Raw genomic sequence first — 26,171 nt, forward strand, 5'->3', positions numbered from 1 at the left:
TTGGTGAAGCCTGATTTTCACCAGGAGGTTGTGTTATAATTAATGGGTGGGCGCTTGCCTCCTAGCCCGCGATGGGAACTGGAAAGAGGAAGTGTGTGCTCTGTGTATTCCCATTCCGACACCGCCTTCCCCATACTCCTCACTTAACGTTCCTAGAATGGTTTTCACAACTTGCAAACTCTGGGGGGGCTGCAGCGCGGGCCTGGCGCACTCCCCGCGGACTCCACCAGGGGGCGCCGCCGCCCCGGCGACACCGCGACGGGGACCCGCAGCCCCGGGGGCGGGGAGAGCTTAGCGGGAGGTCGCCACCCACCTACCCCCTGCGACCTGGGCGGGAAACCGAGGCAGCGCCTGACCCGGGCCCCCCACTTCGGGAGGCAGCCCGGGAGCCGGGTGCTTGGCGCGCGGCCCGCCGCCCCTTCCCGGCGACCCGGCCGGGCCGTAACCAGGCGCACATGGCCCGCCAGGCCCTGTTTGTCCTGGCGGCGCGCCGCCGCTGTTTGAGGCGGTTTTTATCTCCCCGAACCCAGCAAACCCCAAGCGGAGTCTGGGGAAGATGAAAGGGGCCGCGGGGCGGGGAGGGAGGGCCGCGGGCTGCGGCGGGCCGGAGCTGGCACCGGGCAGGCGGAGGCCGGAGGCCAGCGGGCCAGGCCCTGGGGGGTCCGGGCGGGCGGGGCGGGACCCGGGGTCCACTCCAGGCACCCCGGCCCCGGCCCCTCGGCCCCCCGACTTCTTCAAAGCGCCTTTGAAGCCGCGCCGGAGGCGGCAGATTTCGCACCTGGCGGAGGGCGGCGGGGTGGGGAGGGGGCTGGCGCCCCGAGACCGCCCGGCTCGCCGCCCCGGCCCTTTCGCCCCGGCCCCCCCCTCCTCCCGCCCGGCCGCCGGCCCGGCCGCCATCTCTGGCGCCTCCTCGCGGCTCCCGAGCCCGCGATGGGGACGGTGGGCCGGGCGCCCTGGCAGTCGGGCCCGGGCCCGGGGGCGCGGCCCGAGAGCCCCCTAGGCCAGCAGGGGAGCCCGGGGGTGAGGGCCGCACAAAGCCCTATTGTGGCCGCGGACGGCCGCCACAGACCGGCTTTTGTTCCCCCGCTAACTCCGCGGCCGGCACGGCTGATTGCGGCCGGGACGGGGGCGGGGGAGGTGCCAGGCCCGGCGCCCGCGGGCCGCCCCTCGGCGGGGCTCGGGCGGCAGTTGGTATGGGCTTGCAGGGCCCATGGCTGCAGGGCCCATGGCTGCAGGGTCCATGTTGCAGGGCCCATGTTGCAGGGCCCATGGCTGCAGGGTCCATGGCCGCAGGGCCCATGGCTGCAGGGTCCGAGGAGGAGCAGGAAGAAGCCCCTCCGCCTGCCCAGCTCCGCGGAGAGCTGTGCGCGGTCAGCAACGATCTCGCTGGAGAGCTGGGGACCGAGCTTCTCCCGCGGGCACCCTGTGCCAACCAGCTCCCCAGAACGCAGGCCCCAGTTTTCCCAAGGAAAAAAAAGTCCTGTGGCTCACCCTTTTCCCTTCTGAGCCCCCTTTTCTCACCAGGACAAAGTTTAAAATCGAACTTTTATTTATTAAATTAAAAAAAGAAAAAAGAAAAGACTCCATGAGGGCATGATCCCTTCCCTTCCATTTTATTACCCTCTCCCCAAGCTCCAGCGGTTTGAACCCTCGAACCGGGGGCCTTGAGGGAGCAGGAGACAGAAAAGGAGGATCCAAAGTCACAGGAAAGGTATTCAAAGGCACGAAGCGGCTTGAAAGTCACTGGAGGTGGAGGTGGGAGCCTCGAAAGTCCCCAGTTGGGGGCCTGTGTATGCACCCCAATCAGCTTAGGGACCTATGTCCTCCTAGCTCTGTAACTTCTTTGTCATGGCTTCTAGGCACCGGCCTTGGTCTCGGAGTAGGCACTCAATAAATACTTGATGTTTTTTCATCTGATCCCAGGGAAAAACTTCCCCACCTATTCTGCAGGAGAGGCACCTCCAGACCAATGTCCTCCTCCTGTGAGGTGGGCTTCTCCAATGAGCCTGTCTAAAATGGCAGCTGTAAATTCTCCATAACCATGGCAACAAGGGATTAGCCTGATGGGGTCATGGTGTCAGCGGAGGAGAAGTGGAAGAACTGGTTCTGGGTTTGAGGAAGCTGGGGTAATTCCAGTCCCCCTCCCCCTTCCATAGGACTTGAAGTTTCACAGCTTCTGGCTGGGGGCGGGAATATTAGGGATCCCCTAATTGAGAGAGAACCCCATCACTCTTTAACAGACCAAGCTAACCAATCCTGTTAGCAGATTCCATTAAAAGAGAAACCCCTGTAACTGAGACCCTGATGATAGAAATTCTATTAACAAGATCTCTCCTAACACTTCTATTCCGAGATGCATGTGGCTAAAATTTCCGTAGCAGAGACGGATCTCCTTCCCTCCTCCCCAGCTCACTCTACCTGACCTGTCATCATAACTTAGATAAATAGAATTATTATTATTATTCATTTCTCTTGGAACATAGGGGTTAAATATACAGGCCTGGGGGTCACCCCATCTTTGGGATCAGATCCCCAATGGTCTGCCCCCCTTTTAGTACCCTGCTCCCTGCCAGGTCACTAACCCCAATCCCCCTAACTCTGGTCCCTAATGGAGAGGCCACCAGGGGGCAATAAATTATCATCATCACCGTCATCGTTATCGTAGTTGTGTTTGTAAAAAGGAAGAACGCTCTGGAGCAGGGACAGCAGTGGAATGAGAACTCGGGGAGCCTGGAGCCTGGAAGCAAAGGGAGAGTGGTAAATAAGCTTGGGAAGCAGGAGGGTGGGTGTCCAGGAGTTAATAAGGTGGAGCAATAAAGTGTTGGGAGTCCATGGGAGGAAAGCGAGTTGGTGTGATATGAGCAGAAAAGAGGGAAGCTGTGAGCCAGGGCGAGGAAGAGTTTCGGAAGCTAAAGGACAGAAATCGGGCACCAGGTGAGGAGGGCCTGAGATGAGAGTTATGGGATGGGCTTATGGCAAGGGGAAGCGGGGAGCTGAGGAGGCATGCAGGGCGATACCCAGGCTCAGCATAGCTGGGGAGAGATGGAGAGCACCCCAAAGGGCAGCATGCATGGAGCAAAGGAGCGAGGGCCAAGCAGTGGGCCACGGGGCCAGGAGAGGCTGGCGAGCAGCCCCGGGCTGGAGACCCTCCACCCCGCTCAGATCTCCAGCAGGTTGCTCTGCTCCGGGCTGCCCTCGGGGGCTTTCTCTGGGGGTGCCGGAGAGGCTGGAGGCCGGGGTGTCTGGTTGGCCTCCTCTTCCCCCACGCCACGGCCCTCCCCCAGCTCCTTGGAGCCGCCGGGCGGGGGGCCCGGGCCCGGCTCGCCGTGGGTGCGCTGGTGCTTGCTCAGGTGGTCGCTGCGGGTGAAGCGCTTGGAGCAGAGCAGGCAGGTGAACTTCTTCTCCCGGGTGTGGGTGCGCACGTGGCGCTCCAGCTCGTCCGAACGCGTGAACCTCTTGCCACAGAAGAGCCAATTGCAGACGAAGGGCCTCTCGCCCGTGTGCCAGCGCAAGTGCGCCTTCAGGTGCGAGGCCTTGCCGTACACCTTGCCGCAGCCGGGGATGTGGCAGCTGTGGATGGGCTTCTTCCGCAGCCCGGCCGCCGCCGCCCCCAGGCGCTCTATCTCCTGGCAGTTAGGGCAGTCGCAGGAGGAGCGCCCCGCTCCGCTGCCCCCATAGCCGCCGCTGCCCCCTGTGCCTGTGCCACGGGGGGTTTTGGCTCCACCGCTCCCCTCCAGCTGCCCGCTATTGCCCACGGCCTTGGACTTATAGACATCTTGGGGTAAGACATGCTGAGGCCCGGGTTGCAGAAGGTGAGGAGCTGGGTAGGGGGCTGGATTAAGAGGGGCAAAGTCGGCCGGGTAGGTGGGTAGCTGGGGGTTCAACGGAGGCTGAGTGGGGCCTGTGGGCAATGTCCCCTGCAGCCCATCACCCTGGCCCTGCCCGCCTCCCAGCCAGTTGCCCCCAGGGTGCATGTCCCACCAAGGTGTAGGAGCATTGCCCGGGCCTGGTGAGATGCCTGCGTGGATGCCTGCCTTGTACCAGGAGCCATAGGGGTGCGCCATGTCCAGAGAGGTGTAGACGCTAGGCAGGCAGTCAGAGGAAGTGTGTCCCTTGGGCACTAGGAGCCCGGGATCCTGGGTGCCTGTGGGCCCAGAGAAAGAGTGAGAAAAGGGAGGGTAGTCGTTGGCATAGCCCGAGGTGGGTGCCGGAGGACTGCCTGCAGGGGAGAGGAGCCCATTGGTGCTTGAAAAGGGAGCTGGGTAGGCGTCCCCCATGGTTTTCGGAGCCGAGAGGTCGCTGCCCACAGAGTACGGTTTCTTGGTGCCTGCTTTGCCCAGGGTGGTGGAGTCCCGCAGAGGGCTGGAGCCGCCGAATTTGCTGCACGCCGCCGTCAGCATGGCCAGCGGACTGGAGCCATAGTGAGCTTCCTCCTGGGGAGACACGGAAGCACTGCTTAGGGGGGAGGAGGAGAACACAGAGAGGTGAACTAGGATTTCAACCTCCACACAAGGAGAAGAGAACGGAGGGGTCAGGGAAGAATTGGAGAGATTGGGGAAGGAGAAGTAAGAGGAGGGGCCAGTGAGGACTGGGTCCCAGGACAGAGCTCAGGTGGCATTGTGGAAGGAAAGCGGAAGCCAGGACTACAGCTTAACACCCAACTGAGGAGGCAAGAAAAGGGCTCACTGTATGTAGCTGGGGGTGTGCAAAGGCCTCAGAGAGACAGGAGCTGCCTCTTAAAGAGCCCGGAGAAGAGCCGCCACACCTGGACGAGGTAAGAATTAGGGACCCTGATCCCTGGGAGTGGTCCGGAGCAGAGGCCAAAGCCAGGGATTGGGAGAGGGAAGATGAGGCTCAAAGAGTATTCTGGGAAGGAGGAAAAATATTAGGAGACAGATTTTCCCAGCATTACCCCATATTTCACTTCCTGTCTCCACTTCAGCTCCTGACTAAGGCAGTGGCCCAGGCTGGTCTCCCCAAGGCCTTGTCCTCATGTCCCTGGTAAGGAATCTCTTGGCAGGGACCCCGGGCCTTGGGAGCGAGAGGAAGCGATGGCTGAGACACTGAGACATTGAGAGGGAACAGGGCTGCCGCCAAGCCAAGACTGTGGCTGAGGCAAGAATGTCTTTCAAGCGGGCAGTGGGCACCTCCTGCCTCGTGGAGCCAGCTGGTACCCCGTTTGTGGGGCAGAAGAGCTTGAAGTCCCCAGGCCCCTCCAGGGTAAGAAATTGGGGTGGCTAGGATACTGGCTCGCAGCCACACCCCTCCATGCCTCAGTGTCCCCTGACATGCAGCCCGAGTAGCTGGTCTCTCTGCACCCTTCCAGCACAGAGAGTGAAGGAAGCTCTGCAGACGTGAGGCCTGAGGGGCTTTGAGAAGGCCCTTAATGCCCCTCCTGCTGTTGCTACCAGACCAGTCCTCCCTCAGGAGCCTGGTACTCCTCCCTGGGACTGCCTGGAGGAGGTGCCCTCCAGAATTCCTGGCTGGCATAGACAGGCATCCATTACTGAGAATTCCAAACACACACACACACACACACACACACACACACACACAAAAGATGTCCTCAAAAGCTGACCCTGGACAGTTCCCTGACTGGGCTCCTCAAAAGCCAATGTAGTCCTAACCGGTTTGGCTCAGTGGATAGAGCATCGGTCTTCGGACTGAAGGTTCCTAGGTTCAATTCTAGTCAAGGGCATGTACCTTGGTTGTGGGCACATCCCCAGTGGGAGGTGTGCAAGAGGCAGCTGATTGATGTTTCTCTCTTATGGATGTTTCTAACTCTCTATCCCTCTCCCTTCCTCTCTGTAAAAAATCAATAAAATGTATTAAAAAAAAAAAAAAAGCCAATGTACTTGGTGTGCCTTCAGTAAAGCTGAAGAAGAACCCAGGAGCCCAGGGTTCCCAGCCCTGCCTGCCAGCATGTTGTGTGTGGGTGACGCCAATCCTCAGGGTAGGCCTAGGGCCTTGGGGTTGCAGTGAAGAGCGCGAGCACTGCTCCCCAAGTGCAAGCCTGATGCTCCATGGACATGGACTCCCAAACCGGAGGCACCAAAGCCTCCCTCCCATCTGGCCATGATGGAAGCCCCGTGCTTCCCAGCCAGGGTTCTCCTGGAGCCTCCGATGCCCCCAGCAGGGGGTGGGCTGAGGCGGGGCAGCAGCCGGGCCAGGAGGAGGGTCCCAGCAGGAGAGAAACATGGGGTAGGAAGGGGAGAGGCAGAGACCCAGAGACCCGGGGCCAAGCCCCTGGCACAGGGTGAGGAGATTATGTAAAAGCCCCCAGAGGTGGGGGAAGGGAAAGAGGGGGAAACTGGCCTTGGGGACAGAAAAGGCAGGAACCCCAACAGAGCAGGAAGGTGGAAAGACAAAAGGGAGGGAGCTAGAGGAAACCAGTATAAACAAAGAGAGGTGGTGGAACGAGACTGGGCTAGGAAGGCAAAGGAAAACAGAGGGGAAAGGAGGAAGAGGAAGGGGGAGCAGGACGGGAAGGAAGAAAAGCAGATTTCCTACCGAAGAAAACCACCACGCTGCTGGGCCCCAAAACACCCCCAGACCAGGCCGCTTCTCCCGCCTTCTCCCCCTGACTGCCCCCTCCCCCTCTGCCCAGCCCAGGCCGGCTCCGTTGGTTTCCCTGCGGTCGGTTTATTTTTAAAAACGCCGACGCCGTCCCCCGCCCGGCCCTCACACTGTGGCCACAGGGGCCTCAGCCAAGCCCAGGGACCCCACCCAGCTGTGGGGAGGGGAGGAGGGGTGAAAGGAGGCAAGCAGCCCCAGGCCAGCAGGAGACCCCAGCCCTGGGGAGCGGAGGCCCTCAGGGGCCCTGGGGGCAAGGAAAAGGAGTGAGACCTCAGGCCCACACAGACTGTTCTAGGAGCCAAGGGCTGGGCCCCTGGCTAAGCTTAACCACAGACTCAGTTTCCTTCCCTGGCTGCCTGCGCTCTCCTGAGGCCTGGGGAGGGCCCTTTGAGGGGCTCCAGGAGCCTCCTATCTAATCAATGCGTTACCTTCTCAGGACCCAGGAATCTTACCTTCAGATTGTTTTCACACCCACCTTCTCCCACCCACTAGTCCTCAGAACAACACCACAAAGCAGACTTCAAGGATGGGAGGGGGCCTCTGAAGGAGGAACCAGAGGAGCGGTCCCAGCTCCCTCACCCAGGTGCTCAGCTGGGAAGGTGTTCTGGGCGCCAGGCGGACCTCCATTGGGACATTGGCTCACGGCCTATCTGAGGACGGACTGGCCATCGGCTGTGAGCACCCAAGGTCCCAGTTTCCAGTTGTCCACTTTTCCAACCTCCTCCCAAGTTGTTCCGTTCTCCCAACTTCCAGCTCTCCATCTGCACCTGGCCCTGACCGCACGCACCCCGCCTGCCTGTTCTGCGCCTCACGCAGCCCAGGGGAGCTTCCCAGCAAGCAGCAACTGCGTCCCTGTCTGAACCCACGTTCTTCCCACCGTCACAGGTCCCCCCGTACCAGGCTAAGGGCTTCCTGGTGGTGGTGGCTGCGGAGAAGAGGAGGGAAAGTTGAGGACCCAGGTGCCCCCAAATGGGTAAAAGACACGGAGGGACCGGAATGCCTTTGTATTGGAACATCTCCAGCTCCCAGGGAGTGAGGGCCATGGCATGCTCCCCTTGCCAAGTGCTGTCCCTGTCCGGTGTCTTTCCAGCAGGCCTCTGGGTCCCTTTCCCCCAGGCACCAGTGCCACGCTGGCAACTCTCGTGTGACACCCACACCCACTGACACTGCCCCTGCCTTGGGTGGGCCCAGGATTTCCATGCACCTTAGTCCTCCTGTGTTTCAATGATGGCTCAATACTGAGTCTCGTGGAGAGATGACAGGGAGAGCAGGCTGCCTCCATTGCAACACCTGGGACTCCTGACTGGGTAAGGGTGCTGACAAGGGACATGGTGTCTACACCATTGGCTTGTCTGTCATTCCCTCAAATTCAGTCACACACTGTCTCTCAGCCTTACCCATATGCCATTCCCCCCACCTGGACTAACAACTATGTCCCGGCTCACACACACACACACACACACCTGCGCTCTCAAAGAGCCAGCCACGCATGCAGCCCTGCTTTACATTCTAACACTTACACTCAGGCCAATAAACACAGGCACTGAGACTCCGGTGCCATCGCACACACACCGCTCCTGCAGGCCGAATGAGTTGGCTTCCTGTTTGGCCCATCACCCCGGGACCTGAGCAAGGGCACAGGAAACAGCCATGGGGGCTCCTGAGGGGCCCAAGACTATGGAAGCGGCAAGGCCATGTCAAGAGGTCGACGTTCAGGGAGGGCTCCCCGGCTGCAGGTTCCCGCGGAGGGGGAACAGAGGTGGCGACAGAGAAACAGAGTCAGAGACCCAGAAGCCGAGAAAACGCAGGACGTTGTAAAACAGCCTCTGAACTGCTGAGTCCCCCTTTCCAGCTGTGTGCCATCACTCCCTCGGGAGCCCTGGTGGAGTCAGGGATTTCTCAAGACCCCGAAATCCTGTCCCCCGTGGCACCCCAGTTCCCTCTGTACCCAGTGCCAGAGGAGAGAGATGCTGGGGTCCCAGCCTGGAGGGGAAGTGGCCCGGTCCGCCCTGGAGCCTCCCACTCCCAAAATAGAGCTGAGTTTGTCTTTGGCTGAAAGCTAAATATTTGTGAGCTGGGCAGGCGGCCTCAGACCCTGGCCCTCCTCCTCGGTTCCTCTCAGGCCTGGGCCCAGTTCCTCTGGTCAGCCCCCGCTCAGGCACTGGGGCACAGGGCTGCCTTCTCCCTTCCCTCCTCGCCCACCTCTGCTCCCAGACACACCAGCCCGGAGGCCCAGCCCCTTCCCACTACAAACCGGACAAGACACTGCTCAGGCTGAGTCCCCGGAGACCCCCAAGGACCTATACCCAATTGCCACTCTGTGCCCGCTCAACCAGTCCTGTCACCTTCTCCTTCTCCCCCTGTGTGCTACCAGCGTACCTATCCCCTGCCCTTATTTCCCCACCGTCCCCTCCACTAGCTCCTTCCTCCATCCCCTTTGCATTCCTCAGAGTTGGTAAGCTTGGTGGACCATAGGGGTCCTGCCTTCTTTTTGCCTAATCCTCTTCCTTAGGCTGCCCTCTGACCCCTGGTCCTGCTCTCCTCCCCTCCTTTCTCCTGCCCCCTTCTCCCCCTCCTCTGACCCCATTCCTCTCTCCTCATCAGAGGGACCCTTGAAAGTGACAAGCACCACAGAAACTGTCTGAGTGAGTTGGGAGGTGGGGGGCGGGCGGGAGGAGGACCATGGAGATCGTGGCTGGTGTCCTGGGAGGGAGCAGGGGCAGTTACCTCAAGCAGGGAGGACGCCATCCTGAGGCTGGGGAATGGGTCCCAAGGAGCCAGGCAGATGGAGAGAGCCGAGCCGGAGAAAGAAGGAGAGGGAGAGGGCGGGAGAATGGTAGAATGGGAGAGAAGAGATCTAAAGTTAGAAGGGACTGGGGGGTGGGAGTGGGGGGGGGCTGCTCTCTGTCTGTAGGGATCCACCCTCTAATTACAGCTTTCCCCGAGGAGAAGGCTCCGGATCCAATGAACAGGGCGAGAGAGGGAGGCAGAGGGTCCAAATTTCCTGCTCCATTTGCTGAGCTCCCCAAAGAAGGATCTGGGCAGGAGAGGAGAAAGGGCTCCCGGGGAAGGGGTGGGAGCCGGAGGGGGGTAAGGACATGGGCAAGGAGTCAGGGCATCCTGGGGGCTGCTGAGGAGGAGGGTTGAAAGGTTGGTGGGCCCAGGTGTCCCACACCCCGGCCCCCAGCAACCCCACGGGCATCTATGGGCACCCCTCCCAGCACTCCCCGGTGTCAGATACCTGGGGGATCTGGGGCTGGGTGTCCCGGGTCTCTCCTCTGGAGGTCTGGCAGTGGGAGTGCAGGCAGTAGGTGGCCTGAGGGTCCTGGGAGGGCTCGGCTCCTCTCCCAGGCCAGCTCCACTCCTGCTCCCACTTGGGCTCCGATCCTACAATCCTACTGACTCCAGCGTCCTGGCTGCCGCTCTCGGCTGCTGCTGCTCGGCTGCTACTCCTGCTGCTGAGGCTGCTGCCGCCGCTGCTGCCGCTGAGGGAAGGAACAGGAGGGAAAAGGAACAAACCCCAAACCACTAATTAGAGATCCAGGGGGGGGATGGGGGATTGGGGACGACACTCACACAGAGAGACTGGAACACACAGCATACACACTCATGGACAAACATAGGATGATACATGCACACGTACACAGAGAGTTGCCAGGGGGACACAGCCACTGTCATGAACGAACACAGACAAACTCACACACAGATGAGCTCAGTGGCATGGCTGGAGGCGCACACACCACACACACACCCGAGGTGACCACAGAGATGCTTGTTTCCCCAGTCACCCACCTCTAGATCAGGAGGGCAGTGTGTGTGTGCATGTGTGTGTACATGCATGAGTGTGTGTGTGTGTGTGTGTGTGTGTGTGTGTGTGCATGGGTGTTATGAAAGACAGGAGGGGGAACTGTGGGGTGAAGGCTTCTGCTGCCCAGGCTTTTGGGATCACGTAGGGAGGTTCCAAAGCAAGGCCTGGAGGAAGGGACAGAGAGTCGGGGAGGGCTCCGCACAGGCTTGGGGATTCCCCAGTCTTCTTCCCAGTGCCTCCTGGGAAGTGGCACCCAGGCCCACCTCACTCTCTGGAGCAGAACCTGGATCTTCGGATTCTGGGGAAATTAAGGCAGGCAGGAATGGGAGTGGGGATAGAAGGTCATTGGGTCAACTCATCCATGCTCAAGCCTAGCCCCTTTGGAGTAAGCCCCAAAAAGGTATGTGCTTCCTAGCTCCGCTATTCCTTGCCTTTTACCCTCCCCAGGTCCCTCCTGGCCACACATCCTGTCGTCCTTGGATGGTAGTTCTCATGAGCGATCACACTTCCTGGAGGGAGCGCATGTTCCCTTTCCCATCGCCACACACGGTTCCCTCCACAGCAGGAAGGACTGAAGTTAGAGTTCAGGTAGGACTTATTATCAAAACAGGGTAGAAGACAAGGAAGGTTGGGAGAGGGAAATCAAAGCGTCTGTTCACTGAAACCTGGATCCTGAGGAAAGTCTGTGGGGGAGAGGACTAGGCAGCCAAGTAGCAGAACCAGCATCTCTCCCGTGGAGGGGCCCAGCCAGCTGGGGTTGTTTTACAAGTTATTCTCCAACACACCCCTCTCCCCCAGCCCAGCCCTGCCCCTCGGAGGAATGGGGCCCTGTCCTTCCCTCCCCACTCCCCCAAGCTCCCCCCCCCCCACTGTCTCTTCCCCATTGCCCACTTCCTGGCCCCTTTGCTCTCCCAGCTCTCCACGGAAAATGTGGGAGGGAGTCGGAGCTGGTGGAAGTCCAGGGAGCTTGACCAGCAGGCAGGATCAAAGTTCTGCAGAGGGACCCTAGATTCTAGATTCCTGCCCAATGATTTGATTTCCCCCAAGGAACACTGTGGACCCAACTTTTGGGGAGAGGTTTAGGGAACCAGGGTGGCTGCCAGACAAAGGACAAGAAGCAAAAGAAGAAACACAGAAAGCCGAAACCGGTTTGGCTCAGTGGATAGAGCGGAGACCTGCTGACTGAAAGGTCCCGGGTTCAATTCCGGTCGGTCAAGGGTATGTACCTTGGTTGCAGGCACATCCCCAGTGGGGGGTGTGCAAGAGGCAGCTGATCAATGATTCTCATCAATGTTTCTAATTCTCTATCCCTCTCTCTTCCTCCCTGTAAAAAAATCAATAAAATATATTTAAAAAGCTAAAACCAGTTTGGCTCAGTGGATAGAGCGTAGACCTGCTGACTGAAAAGTCCCAGGTTCGATTCCAGTCAAGGGCATGTACCTTGGTTGCGGGCACATCCCCAGTGGGGGGTGTGCAAGAGGCAGCTGATTGATGATTCTCTTTCATCGATGTTTCTAGGTCTCTTTTCCTCTCTCTTCCTCTCTGTAAGAAATCAATAAAATATATTTTAAATATATATATATTTTTAAAAATTAACATCTAAAAAAAAAAAAAAAGCACACACACACAGAAAGACCGAGAGACACATAGAGCAAATGATACAATCCGAGAGAATCAGGAGAGAGACTGTGCGCTATAGCAGAGAGAGAGAAAAAGAAAACAGAGGACCAGGTACATTGATTCAAAACACAGAGAGCAGGAAAAAAAAAAAAAAATCTAAGAAGGAAAAGAAACTGACCCAGAGGAACAAAGGTGAGGAGACAATGGCTTCAAGAAAGGGCAGGACAAGGGAAATAGCCAGAGGCCTGGTCAGGCACCCAGGAGGCCAGAGGGTTAAAGCAGCCAGGCAGGTGGGGGGGCGGGGACGGAGTATAAATAGCGCATAATTGTGTTCCATGATTACACGGCCACCCCACCCAGTCTGCCCAAGAGGAAGTGCCCGTGGTGGGGTGTCCCGTGACCTCGCAGTCTCCCCCTGCTGGGGGGGCATCTGAGCCTGATGTGCCAGATGGCATTCTGCTCCCCCTACACACACACACACACACACACACACACACACACACACACTCAGAGCTGGTAAGGGGAAGCTTTGGCAAAATTACTGCACCAGTAGCAAAAAGGCTCAAGTCCAGTTGGTGAGGCAGGCAACTGAGGCAGAGGAGAAAAGTCTACACTCCGGAGAAGAAAGGGCGGGCGGGAGAGGCATTAGGCTCACACTAAATTGGGGAGGAAAGGAAGAGAGTGAAGGGCAAAAAGAGGAGTGAGGAAAGGATGGGAAAAGGTGCAGGGTTGGGGAGAAGATCTGGGGGACAAGGGAGGCGAACCTTCTCTCCTTCCTTTTTGGGGGACCTTAAGCCCCAATCCTCTCTGGGAAGGAGCCGTGGTGCCAGGGAAGAAAGAGGAAGGAAGGAGCAGGGTCCCCGGGAAGATATGAGCCAGGGCCCATGCCAGGGGCCAGTCCCTGGACACAGGGTCCCCTCCTAAGATTTGTCCCAAAGCCAGGCAGAGGGGCTGCCGGAAGCTCCCAGCTGCTTCCCCCAGGACCCTGGGTTCCAATTTCCACACCTTTTCAAAAGGTAGTTCTGCAGCCCGACTGAGCCCAGATATTCCTGAGTCCAGATTCCCAGACCCCTCTCAGCGCCCCCAAGGGCGGGGGGAGGGGTGGGGAGGGGCAGCAACTGGGAGCCCTGACCGAGGACCTGCCTCCACCCTCCCAGCCTCCCTCAGCCCAGCCTCCCAGGGGGGGGGGGCAGCTGAGGCAGAGGCGCCATGTGGCAGGGGCGGGTAGAGGCTGCGGCTCTGGTCCTTCCAGTATAAACCCCCTAGGCATCTGGTTTCTATCCACCACCCCCCACCACCACCCTGGGGGCCCCTCAGCCTCCGCCCATGGCCACCCAGACACTGAGCTCCCAGAGATGGACGCCGCTGAAGGAAGGGGTGGGACGGTGTCTTTCTGATCTTTCAACCCCAGGACCCGGCTGAACCACAGGGCCACTCCCTTCCCGCCCTCCCCGAGGAGGAGCAGAGTGGGGTTTCCAGGTTAGAGGAGGCTGGATCTGGAACCTGCCTCACGCCTCTTTAGCCCTTTTTGGAATGGTCAGCGGGGAGGGAGAGAGAGTTGAAACTGGTGGGAGTGGAGGCTGCTACCCCTTACTTCTCCTGGAAGCTGACCCCTCCCACACCACTGCACTCTGCCCACCTCCGAGGCTGGGCTCCTCTGAGGACCCTCCTCCAAAGGGGCTCCAGCCCTCCCTTTGTGCTCATTGTAGATTTAGCTTCCCCAGATGGAATCCCCAGGGAACAGGGAACAGAGCCCCTGAAATAAAGATTGACACATACTCTAATATAGATCTAATGTGTGACACCCCCAGATAAACACTTGCACACACGCTGAATGATGAAAATATATATGCTCTGCAGATGCCCAAATTGACACACACACATATATGTATGTGTGTATATTATATATATATATATTTGTGTATATATGTTTGTGTGTGTGTATATATGTTTGTGTGTATATACATGTATGCCTTAACCCCCAATCACAAAAATGTGTTTCATTTGCTCTATGTGTCTGTACATACATGCAGAGAGACTCACAGACATCTAGAATACACACACACACACACACACACACACACACACACGGACTCAGACTCACATCACACAACAGTTACAATACGGTAAATGTCCCATACATACACACATACACATGGGTCTATCATCACAATCTTACAGCCTAGAGATCCCTGCGCTCTCCTAGAGGGGATTTAGGAACCCCCTTTTCCTACAAGGATCTACAGATAAGGGTGGTGTGGGCGGCACTGCCAGTCCTACAACTGCGTCCTACAGCTCCTACCAGTGTGGGAACCTCCAGGGTACCTTCCGGGGACTCACTGATCGTTTACCCCCACCCCATGTCCACCCGAGTTCCAAGACCCAGATGGCCCCAGCCGACTCCCTGGCGCTGGGGAACCCCGGCATTCCCATCCCCACCTAGACCCCCCCACCCCACTCTGCGGCCCCGCTGACTCATCTCTCCCTCTGTGGAGCTCCCCAACCACAGGGGCCTGGAAGAGCAGCTTGGAAAGTTGCGCTCATGTCCCGGGCCCCTGGTCTGGCCACTAACCCCCCTCCCCGCCCTGCCATGCCCCCAGGCCTCGCCCTTGTCTCCAGCAGAGACACGGGTGACAGAGAACACAGAGGGGACAGGAGCACGGGCACCCAGAGGCAGGGAAACAGAACGACGAAGGAAGAGAGAGAGCGAGGGGGAAACAGAGATGGCAGGAATACAGATAAGAAACCCTGACATGTGGCAGGGTCCGCCAAAAGCCGTGGGGTGGGGACCAGGGACTCTTACTCCTCAGGGGGCAGAAGATCCGCTGGAGGCTTCGGGGTATGGCCACTCCCCGGTGCCGGGGCCTAGCATTCTGCGCCTCCGGTCCTCGGGGAAGCAGGTCCAATTTTCTTCTCCACAGGGAGGGAGGGAAACACATATTGTTTAATATATTTTATTGGTTTTTTACAGAGAGGAAGGGAGAGAGATAGAGAGTTAGAAACATCGATGAGAGAGAATCATCCATCAGCTGCCTCTTGCACACCCCCTACTGGGGATGTGCCCGCAACCAAGGTACATGCCCTTGACCGGAATCGAACCTGGGACTCTTCAGTCCGCAGGTTGATGCTTTATCCACTGAGCCAAACCGGTCTTGGCAGAAGGGAAGCTCTTAAGAAACATGCAACCTGTGTCTGGGGTAGCTTGGAAAAGGTGCTCCCCACCTTACCACATACTGTACACATTTGCACATACAAGCACAGCTCCAGGCTCTCCCTCTGCTAGGTCTCCCTGTCCCTCTGCCAGGGCAACAGGGCAGGCGTCCTGGTGCTAGCCCAGGTTCCCCTTAGTTGACATTGAAGCCCTGAGACAACATAGAGATCCAGAGGAGGCAAGACACATACCCAGATTGGGCGTGTATGGGAGTTCACATCGATGTTTCTCTCTTTCTCCCTCTCCCTTCCTCTCTCTCTGAATCAGTGAAAACACACCCTGCCAAGAAGAAATAAAGAAAACAAAAACAAAAAAACATATCCTCTGGTGAGAATTAAAATAAATAAACGTTTCTGAGTAATAAAATAAAAAAAAACTTTTTTAGCCCTAGCCGGTTTTGCTCAGTGGATAGAGCATCAGCCTGCGGACCGAAGGGTCCTTGTTTAATTCTGGTCAAGGGCATGCACCTGCATTGGGTTGCTGGCTCCTCCCAGCCTGGGCTCTGAGGCGTGTGCAGGAGGCAACCAATTGATATGTTTCTCTCACATCCATCCATATTTCTCTCTGTCTTTCCCTCTCTCTTCCACTCTAAAAAAAAAAAAAATATATATATATATATATATATATATATATATATATATATATATATATATATATATATATATCTCCATCCATCCATCCTCTGGTTATATCAAGAAAGTGTCTCTTTGTAAAAAAGATACCATGAAATCTGAAACATGAAATATATTAATTCTTTTAAAAAGAGAACTTGGGGTTATGGGATCCTGATCACATCTTCTATCCTTAGCAATGAGCTGAACAACCAAAGGCAATGGTCCTTCAAAACTTAGCCACCACACCCCACGCCCATGTTCTCTGACCTACTCAGATTCTTCTTGGGGCTGGATCTGAGGAACATTCTTTCATTCAACAACTACTCAGCTTGCACCTATTTTGTGCCATGCACACAGGACTAGGTTTAGGCATGCAACCGTAAACAAGACAGACCCAGGCCTTGACTCACAAACCAACAACTAACATAAAGAGTGGGAAATACCTTAAGAGAGTCAGTACTGGATGGTATTGGAGACAAAAGAATGACTCTAAGCCAGGCCGGCATGGCTCAGTGATAAGCATCAACCTATGAACCAGGAGGTCATGGTTCAATTCCCAGTTGCGGCATATGACTGGGTTTTGGGCTTGATCCCAGGTGTGGGGCATGCAAAAGGCAGCCAATTGATGATTCTCTTTCATCATTGATGTTTCTGTCCCTCCCTCACCCCTCCTCTCTGAAATCAGTAAATATATATATATATATATATATATATATATATATATATATGTATATGTATGTATGTATATGTATGTATATAAAGAGTGAATTTAAACTAGTGTTGGGGGAATCAAGGAAGGCTTCCTGAAAGAAGGGATGACTAAGTAGAGAAACTGGAGGATGAATAGGAGTGAGCCAGGTAAAGAGAGGAGAAATGTTATTAAGTCCTGCTCCCCTACATGCCCAGGCCCAGAGGTAAGGGCGCTTTTGAGGTGCTGAAAGTTGAGTGTGACTGGAGTGGGGGTTGATGGGAAGGTCTAATCAGCTGTGCAAAGGATCTAAACTTGATTCCAAGGCAACATATGGGAATATTTGTATTTTAGAAAGATGACCCCAGCTGCAGAGAGGGGAATGGACCCGGAGCTTGGAGCCAGCAGTACTGGGTAAATCAGCCATTTACTAGGACTATGGTGCAAGCTTGGGTTATTTAACCTTTGATGCTTTGGATTCTTCTTTTTTAGAATGGGGAAACATAATACAGCAACCTCCCAGGGTTGTTACAAGGATTAGGAATAATACATGTGGAGCTCTCACCACAGTGCCTGGCACTTCGCAGTTGTTCCACCAGTGGAGCCTGTTAGTATTGTCAGCGTTTGGAGGAGGGCGACATGAGAGGCAAGGGGACCCGGTGGTGGCAGCAGTCCCAGCAGCGGTGAGGAGATGTGGCCTGCAGCAGAGAGGCTTGAGGAAGGTGACATGTCACCATGGAAAGGGGACAGATACAAGTGGGACCCATAGGACTTGGATCCTGTGACTGGATGTGAGAAGCGAGGGAGAGGGAGCAGTCAAGAATGACTTCCCTGGACACGTGTGTTTGTGTGTGCAAATGCACACGGGACACGCTGGCATCTTAGAGTTCTGAGAATGGCCCTTGACCGCTGGGTCTGGTTAACAGAAGGAAGGTGCCATGCTGTGTCTGAGGACCTGGTCTCCAACCTCCCAGAAGGATCCCGGCGCCCAACACACACACACACACACACACACACACACACACACACACACACACACCCCTCTAATCCCTCCTTAACCATTTCCTCCCCCCACCCCTGCCTCTCTCCACCCCCTTCCTCCTCCTCTTCTCTTCTCCTGGGAAGAAACTCTCTGTGGGTTCAGAGACTGCCTAGGCCCCCCTCTCCACCTTCTCTTTCCCCACTGTTGAGGTTACTGAGTCTTCTGGACCCAGCCGCCACCATCGGCACCACACACACACACACACACACACACACACACGCACACCCGCTCCAGCGGACACCCCCTCTGGATCCCAAAGCCGTGCCTGACTTTCCAGGGTGGAGGTTTAGAGCAAGGCGAGCGGCTGAGACCCCAGAACTGGGGGGGTGAGCAGGGGGTCTCAGCCTCAGCTCCAGCGGAGATCGTCTGCCCCCAGACCCACAGATCGGGAGGTCTAGGGACGTGGGGAGAGGAAGGCCGGGGCCTCCCAGCCGCCTCGGGCAGCCCGGGCCGGGCCGGGCGGCGGACACGTGGCCTCCTCCGTGCCTCAGTGTCCCCGCGCGGCCGGCGGCGGGCGGGGCGGGCGGGGCGCCGGGCCGGGCGCCCGGGCAGGAGGCAGCTGCATATCTGCGGTCCCGACCACAATTGCTGGGAGTCGCGTCCCGGAGACTGGCGGCGCTGACTCTGCCCGCTGCGGCCGCCACGCCGATTAGAGCCCGAGAGGGAGCGCCAACCGGGGGGAGGGGGGCCGGGCGGCGGCGGGGGAGTCCGGGTGCCCCTTCCCCTCCGCCCCGCCAGCACCGCCGCTGCCCCGCCCGGCCTTTCCGACGGCCCGAGCCTGGGCCGGAGTCCTGCCTCCCCTCCCGGCCCTGACCTGCCCAGCCCCGATCCCCCTCCGGGACCCTGCAGCTCCAGAGGCGCCAGGACCCCTGGGACCCCGGGCCCAGCCTCCCGCACCCGTTCTCTTCTTCATCTCTCTCCCCACAAGGCGAGGAGGAGTCTGAATATCAAGGCTCCCCCCTACCTCCCTGTCTCCCCCATCTCCCCACCCGACTCCCCACAAGCTCTCTCTAGGCAGAAAGAAGCGGTTCCAGGCAAAGAAGGGGCCAGGGGCGCGGGAGGACAGGTATTTAGGGCCCAGAGCACCCCCTGCTGGCTGGCCCGAAGCCCCCGCCCCTCCCCCTCCAGCTGTGACCTCCAGCTGTGGTGGTTGGGAAGAGCTGGCTTCTTTGATCTAGGAGCGTGGCCACCCCCTCCAGGCGCCCCATTAACCTCCATTATCCCAATTAGGCAGCCCTCCCAGTCCTGGATCCGAGCTTCAAAGCCCCCTCCGTGGGGAGAAGAGGAGATCGAATCCTATGCCCCCCCCCCCACCCCCCCCACCCCCACCAAGCCAGCCAGTTGCAGGCAAGACCCAAGTGTCCAGCTCCTCCGCTCGGGACCGGCTAGCAGGGCCAGAAAAGGGGCCCCACGGGCCACCCAGATCCCAATCCTTAAACGTCCATAAAGAGTGAACCAGATAAGAAAAGGAAACCTCTTGCTGGCTCTTAATTTTCCTTCATTACATGATTTTAGGTAGCAACATCCAGGTTGCTGGCTGGCCTGAGCTTCCTATCAACTTATCCTGCCTTATCCGGTGGAGAGAAGAGCCGAGAGCTACCCCCTCCTCCCTTAATCCTATCTCAGCGCTCGCTTCCCTCCTCCCTCCTGGAACAATTTCCGCTGGGAGAGCAGGAGCAGGGCCCAGCACAGTGGCCGCTTCCTGGAACATTTTCCTATATCCGAAACCGCGGCTCCCTCCCCGGGGACCCGCTGATCAAGGCCAGATGGGAGCAGGGATGGGGAAGGAAGAGAGGGAGCCAGGCCTTTACAATCACCCCCCTCTCAACACATGCCCTCCACAGGGAGCCCCTGCCCTGACACACAAAGGCACACACCACATGCCACAGTCACACACCCATGGGCATTCATGGAGACACTCATGAACCACAGAAGCCAGGCCTTAGAAGAAGACATACCAAGTCACATACATTCAACAAACACGTGGATGGTCTCACACACACACACACACACACACAAGCTCCCTCTCTCTCTCTTCGCCCAGTCTCTTATGCCTCTCTCCTTGGACCCTGAGCCTTCCTTGCCAGCTACGAATATCTTCAAAATCCAAGAAAACAGGAGCAGGACAGCAGGGAGACCTTAGTTAGCAGAAGGTGAGAACACAGAGACATCTGAGGCTGCCTGTGTCGTGCCAGACAACACCCACCGCCCCATTCCACTTCTGAATGGCTCTCAGGCCTGATCCCTCTCCAAAATCCTGGAAACCAACCAGGATGCGGAATTCCAGGATGCTCCCTGTCTTGGTGCTACCCTCATATGCTGTCCCACTTATGGCAGCCATGGGACAAAGAGCGGGCGAGAATATTCAGCCTCACGGAGCTCCAGGAGCCTGGGAACCTGGGGACCTATTGCCTCATTGGTGACAGCTTGGCCCTCCACCTGTCACCACTGCTCCCCCTGACCTCTTCTGTCTCAGCCAGAGTGGTTGAGGAAAAGAGCATGGGGATTGTGCCCCCAGCTCAGTCCATTCCTGAGCCTTAGCCTCTTCTGCCCACCTGCTTTCCAGTACAGGGGTCTAATTCTTACATCCCACATGTGAGTCCTTGGCTGAGAAGGGTGCAGATTTGGCCATGGGTACAGTATGCATATGGGACAGAGCTTTGGGAAAGCTAAAGATGAAGATACATAGTCTGCTCTTTTCTGGAACGTCTCACTAGCTTATGGGGAATGTTTGGAATTGTCAAGTTCTAGAAGGAATAGGGGGAAGAGGGAATATGATAATCAATGGTAAGAACCAAAGCTAATCTGTCTGGCCAAAGTCATTGTGTTCTTCCCTGGATGTTGTGGCCAACTTAGAAGATATATTCTCTTCCTCAAACTCATCTGGGGAGGGGTTGCCTCAAGCCACTTTTTCTCATTTATTTAATGGTTTATCTCTCTAGCTGTGTAGAAGTCCTTTATTTGGTATAACCATGGCCTTTTACCTTCCTATTTATTTATTTTAAAATATATTTTTATGTATTGTATTCCAGAGTGGAAAAGGAGAAGGAGAGAAAGATAGAAACATCAGTGATGAGAGAGAATCATTGTCGGCTGCCTCCTGCATGCCACTCCCCCCACACGCACTATGCATATGGCTTGATTAGGAATGGAACCATGGTCTCTTGGTCCATAGGTCAATGTTCAACCACTGAGTCATGTATTTATTTTTAAATACATTTTAAGGCTTTTTTAAAAATATATTTTATTGATTTTGTACAGAGAGGAAGGGAGAGAGATAGAGAGTTAGAAACATCGATGAGAGAGAGTCATCGATCAGCTGCCTCTTGCACACCCCCTACTGGGGATGTGCCCGCAACCAAGGTGCATGCCCTTGACCGGAATCGAACCCGGGACTCTTCAGTCCCCAAGCCGACGCTCTATCCATTGAGCCAAACCGGTCTCGGCCATTTTAAGGCTTTTAAAAAATGTTTTATATTGTTTAAAATATTACATATGGCTCCTTTTTCCTCCATTGACCTCTCCCAGCCATTCCCACCCCACATCTTTTTAATATGTTTTTATTGATTTCAGAGAGAGAGGAAGGGAGAGGGAGATAGACAAACATCAATTGGCTGCCCCTTATACTCTCTACTGACAACATGGGCATGTGCCCTGACTGAAAATTGGCTAACCACACTTGGACCATGGGATGATGCTCAACCATTGAGCCACACCAGCCAAGGCCATTTTCCTATTTAGCCTGCAACTTCTTGCTCTAGCTACAGTATAAAAGCCTATTAATCAATCTAGTCATCAATAGCACTTACTGAGTGCCCCCATGGGTGAAATATTATAGAGAAAATGCTACATTGAGTGCTCAGTGCTTGCTCTTTGGGATCTTAACAGCCTGGTTAGGGAAAATATGTACATGAAAAGAGCTAGGAACCATATTTGAAAGCATAGAAAACCCCATTTTACCTCTCAGTGCCTGTTTTTCTCACCTGAAAATAAATGAATTTGGCTACTGAGAACCACTGACCTCCATGAGGTCTAAGGTCCCCTTTTTATCTATCTCAGGAATGCTAGAATAGATTTTTTCAAAATAATGGAATCTAGAGAGAAACCAAGATGGCAGCAAAGGTAAACACCTGAACTTGCTGCCTCACACAACCACTTCAAAACTACAACTAAAAAACAAAACAGATATCATCCAGAACCACAGGAAGGTTGCTGAGTGGAAATTCTACAACTAGAAGGAAAAAGAAAAAACACACTGAGACTCAGAGGAGCTGTGGTGCAGAGAAACTATGCAAGCCAAACAGGAGTGGCAAGAAATATTCAAAGTGATGAACAGCAAGAACCTACAACCAAGATTACTCTACCCAGCAAAGCTATCATTCAGAATTGAAGGTCAGATAAAGAGCTTCACAGACAAGAAAAAGCTAAAGGAGTTCATCACCACCAAACCAATATTATATGAAATGCTGAAAGGCATTCTTTAAGAAAAGGAAGAAGAAGGAAAAGGTAAAGATAAAAATTATGAACAACAAATACATATCTATCAACAAGTGAATCTAAAAATCAAGTGAATAAAAAATCTGATGAACAGAATAAACTGTTGAATATAATAGAATCAGGGGCATAGAAAGGGAGTGGACTGACAATTCTTGGGGGAAAGGGGTGTGGGGGGTGCAGGAAGAGATTGAACAAAAATCATACACCTAGGGATGAGGACAGTGGCGGGGGAGGGGGGGGGGTAAAGCATGGGGTGGGGAAGGAACCGGGTGGAGGGGAGCTAAGGCGGGGGGGGGAGAGGAACAACTGTAATAATCTGAATAATAAAGACTTATTTAAAAATAATAATGGAATATATATATAGAAGCCAAGCAACTGAATGGCAGAATGACCAGAACAACTGGAACAACCAATCGCTATGACACTCACTGCGGCAGCCAACTGGCCCAATTGGAACCCTGATTGCCCCCCCACCAACCTCCTTCAGCCCCATCCACCCTAATTGTTGGCCTCTCCCCACTGCAGGCCTCACCCCCATCACCCCCATCAAGGTGTGCCTTTGGGTCCCCACCCATGCACAAAATTCGTGCACCAGGCCTCTAGTTCATTAATAAAGAACATGTTAATATGTTCATCAATTAAATACATGCAAAGAAGACACTTGACAGAACTCAAAATGGTTACTTTTTATTTTTTAAATATATTTTTATTGATTTCAGAGAGGAAGGAAGAAAGATAGAAACATCAATGATGAAAATTTGCCTCTTACATGCCCCATACTGGAGATGGAGCCTGTAACTAAGGCATGTGACCTGATGAAATTGAACTGGTGACCTACTGGTTCATAGATTAACACTCAATCACTCAGCCACACCAGCCGGGCCAAAATGGTTATTCTTAATAAAACCTATTTGGAAAAAAAAAAACAACAACCAACAAACAGACTTCAACAAATGGTAGAGGTTGTTCTTAGTATTTGGTTCCTTCCACCTCCAAAGTCCTAGGGTTTTGCTATTGTTTCTTGGAACTGAAACCAGATTTCTTAAAAGGGGAGAAGGGTTCTGACTTGCAGAGAAAAACTAAAGATGCAGAGAGATAGGTAGGTGAGATAGGCTCCCAAAGATCCTGATGGAAGGCTAGCTAGGAGTTCGTTTCAGGTAAAGACTAACAAACAAATGTTATTATTAGTTCCTATTGTCTCCCAGACACCTGAAGTCCCAGGAAAGACAAAAACTTATCAATACAACCTTGGTCCTCTAGGAGCCCAGAGGCTTAAGTTCTCCTTTCCAAAGGGGGGTCAGTGGTGTGTCACCCAGTGGCCCCTGGAAGTACCCAGTAGTGCTAGTGCACAGGGCTGCAAAGCAGGGGCACAAAAACAAACGCAAAGTCTGAGATAAATAACTTATTTCACATTAAAAAAAAACACAGTTACAGTAATCACTGTAAGAGAAATCAGACTTCTGTGGCACATCCTTACTTGTGGCTTATTTTCTTTTAGTATTTTGTCTGAAAGTCCTATGGTGGAGGTGTGCGTCATAACCTTTTCAGAACTTAGTATCTTTAAGGATCTTAACTCCAGCCAGCTCAGCTGCGTTTGTGGGAATAGCAGGAGCGTGGCTGTGGGCTGCGAATGGGAAAGGATTCCACAGAAAGACAAACCCTTGGAGGAAGGGGCAGTATGCAAATCGCTGCTAGGCTCAGATAAGACCAGATAGATCCGGGGCTCTGAAGAAGATTGAGCAAGGCAGCTCAGCACCACCAGGTGGCAGGAGTGAGCTGCTCAGCGACTTCACCTACGGTAGCAACACTCCGGGCTTGGTCTTGGGAGCACAGCTCGGCACGTTCTTTTGCAGGGGACAATGGCAAAGTTGTCAGCCCTGAGGCAAGGAGGAGGGTGGGAAGAAGTCTCCGATTCTAACCCTTCCCCCAGCCGTGGCTCACAAAGGGCGAGGCATTTGTCAAAGGTCCAAAGGCGTCCTGACTCCCAGGCTAGAAGTGAGCATCTACTGTGTGCCAGGTATGTGCTGGGAGTGTGCAACATAGCATTTTACAAGAAGTGTGCAATCTAGTGGAGGAGAAACTGGTAAACAACTACGCTGCCATGACACTGGGAGGCAGTTTAAGTAGTGGAAGTCAGACAGACTAGAGTGTGAACCAAGCTCCACCAATTGCTAGTTGTACAAACTCTGTGAGCCTCAGTCTCTGTAAAATGGAGGCAAATGACCCCCATGGAAGACCAACAAAATTACCCTGCTTGCCGTATAGCTCTTATTGTAAGTGCCGAGTGCTAGGGGCAGCACCCAGTTCAAATTTGATATTTATCAGAGAAGGTGACCACTATTGTAGAAATTGGAAGGATGAGTAGAAGCTATGTGGGGAAAGGGGGGAGAAGAAGTGGTGGGTGAGAGTAGAGGGAAGTGTATAAGGAAGGAATAGACAGAGAACTCTGGGGAGCATGGATGCACACCAGCAATGGGGATGAGGACAAGGCTGGCTTTCCAGAGCTGAGTCTGGCAGCGTCTGGATTCTCTCCATGAATGCGTTTAGTGAGCACCTACTCTGAGCCTCCTCTCAAAGGCTGCAAGAGATAAAGGGCAGAAAGTAAAGGTCTGATCTTCGTTCTTAGGAAGCCTATAGAAACTAGGAAGAGCCCTGGCCAGTGTTTCTAAGTGGTTAGAGCATTGCCTTGAGCACTGAAGGGGCATATGGAGGTTCAATTCCCAGTCACAGGCATGTACCTGGGTTGCAGGTTCAATCCCCAGCCCCAGTCAGGACATGTGCGGGAGGCAACCAATCCATGTGTGTCTCTCTCATATCTCTGTCTCTCTGTCTCTTTGTCTCTCTATTTCTATCTCTCCCCCTTCCCTCTCCTTTCTCCCTTCTACTCTCTCTCTCTCTATATATATATATAATATCCCGGGGGATTGAGGGTGGGGCTTAACAACAACAAAAAATAAGTAAAAAAAGAATCTGGGAAGAAGAAAAGGCAGGGGCTCAAACTTTCTGCTCCAAGTCTTGTTAGTTAGCCTGACCGCACCTCCAGTTTCTCACTCACCCTTTTCTCATAATACCCAATTAACACTGAGTTTGGATATTTCCAGGAAAGGCCAATGAGTGAGCTGCCCACTCCCCACCATCCACATTTTTACATCACTCAAGTCTGGCTAAAGTAAACAGGAGGCCTATCTTGAAGGGGGAAAACATTCAAAGAAATCTGTTAATAAAATCAACATTTTTATAGTTCTTTACTGGCGACAGAGGATTTCCCCTGCAGCAACTCACTTGGTCTTTACCAGTGCCTTATCAAGTAGATAAGTATTGTTAGGTCTTGTTAGGAAGGAAGGAGAAGTTTAGAGACTTCAAATGACGTGACTCCTTTGTCATCCTAAGAAGGTTGTGTTTTACCCTAAGGAAATGGGAGAGTAAAGAATGTGGGGCAGGGAGGTGAAATGCCAAATCCTTATTTTAGAATCATCACCGCAAGAAAAACATTGCACAGAACCACAGGAGAACATGTATGAAGATTTTTATGACAGTTTTATGATATCAGGAAGCTCACTCTCCATCTCTAAGGGAATACTATGCAACATAAGTGATGAACTAGATATATCTGTAGCGACATGAATAAATCTTAAAAAAAGTATTGTGTGGAAAAGTAAAACAATTAGACCTATAGCACAATTAAACTTTACAAACAAATTAAACATACCCACAAAATAAAGATACATATATATTCAGGTGTTAAGGGCAGAAATAGAATAATAGAGAATAAGTGTAGTTATAAGAAATATTAATCAGCCCTGATTAGTTTGGCTCAGTGGTAGAGCATCGGCCTGCAGACTGAAAGGTCCCAGGTTCGATTTGGGTCAAGGGCATGTACCTTGGTTTCAGGTACATCCCCTGTAGGAGGTGTGCAGGAGGCAGCTGTTGGATATTTTAAACTCTCTATCTCTCTCCCTTCCTCTCTGTAAAAAAATCAATAAAATGTATTTTTTTAAAAAGAAATATTAATCATGCTCTGTTAACCATGATTATTTTTTTCAAAGAAAGCACATTCTCAGGAGGTAGCCAATCAATGATTCTCTGTCATCATTAATGTTTCTCTCTCCCTCTCC

At 54.1% G+C, this 26,171-nt stretch overlaps 1 protein-coding gene across 2 annotated transcripts; it reads right to left on the reverse strand.

Annotated features, from left to right (window-relative positions):
- Positions 1 to 2,967: 2,967 nt before the first annotated feature.
- Positions 2,968 to 10,070, reverse strand: SP7 (Sp7 transcription factor). 2 transcript variants are annotated; one of them, XM_036458604.2, is made up of 3 exons: positions 9,818 to 10,070; positions 9,304 to 9,331; positions 2,968 to 4,433 (listed from the first exon to the last, which is right to left on the reverse strand). In XM_036458604.2, the coding sequence occupies exons 2-3, from the start codon at positions 9,322 to 9,324 to the stop codon at positions 3,159 to 3,161; spliced, it is 1,296 nt and encodes a 431-aa protein (XP_036314497.1). In that variant the 5' UTR covers positions 9,325 to 9,331; positions 9,818 to 10,070; the 3' UTR covers positions 2,968 to 3,158. The 2 variants fall into 2 exon arrangements, with proteins under 2 accessions (XP_036314497.1, XP_036314498.1); XM_036458605.2 differs by lacking the exon at positions 9,304 to 9,331 and having other exon boundaries at positions 9,818 to 10,069.
- Positions 10,071 to 26,171: the final 16,101 nt, after the last annotated feature.

This window comes from Pipistrellus kuhlii, unplaced genomic scaffold (assembly GCF_014108245.1).
Source record: "Pipistrellus kuhlii isolate mPipKuh1 unplaced genomic scaffold, mPipKuh1.p scaffold_m20_p_3, whole genome shotgun sequence".
In the NCBI taxonomy this organism is placed as follows: Eukaryota; Metazoa; Chordata; class Mammalia; order Chiroptera; family Vespertilionidae; genus Pipistrellus; species Pipistrellus kuhlii.

Excerpts from the sequence above, each read along its gene's own strand:
- SP7 (XM_036458604.2), bottom strand. The coding sequence starts at position 9,324 with ATGGCGTCCTCCCTGCTTGAG. Across the intron at positions 4,434-9,303 it reads TGGCGTCCTCCCTGCTTGAG|GAGGAAGCTCACTATGGCTC; the intron begins GTAACTGCCCCT and ends GTGTCTCCCCAG.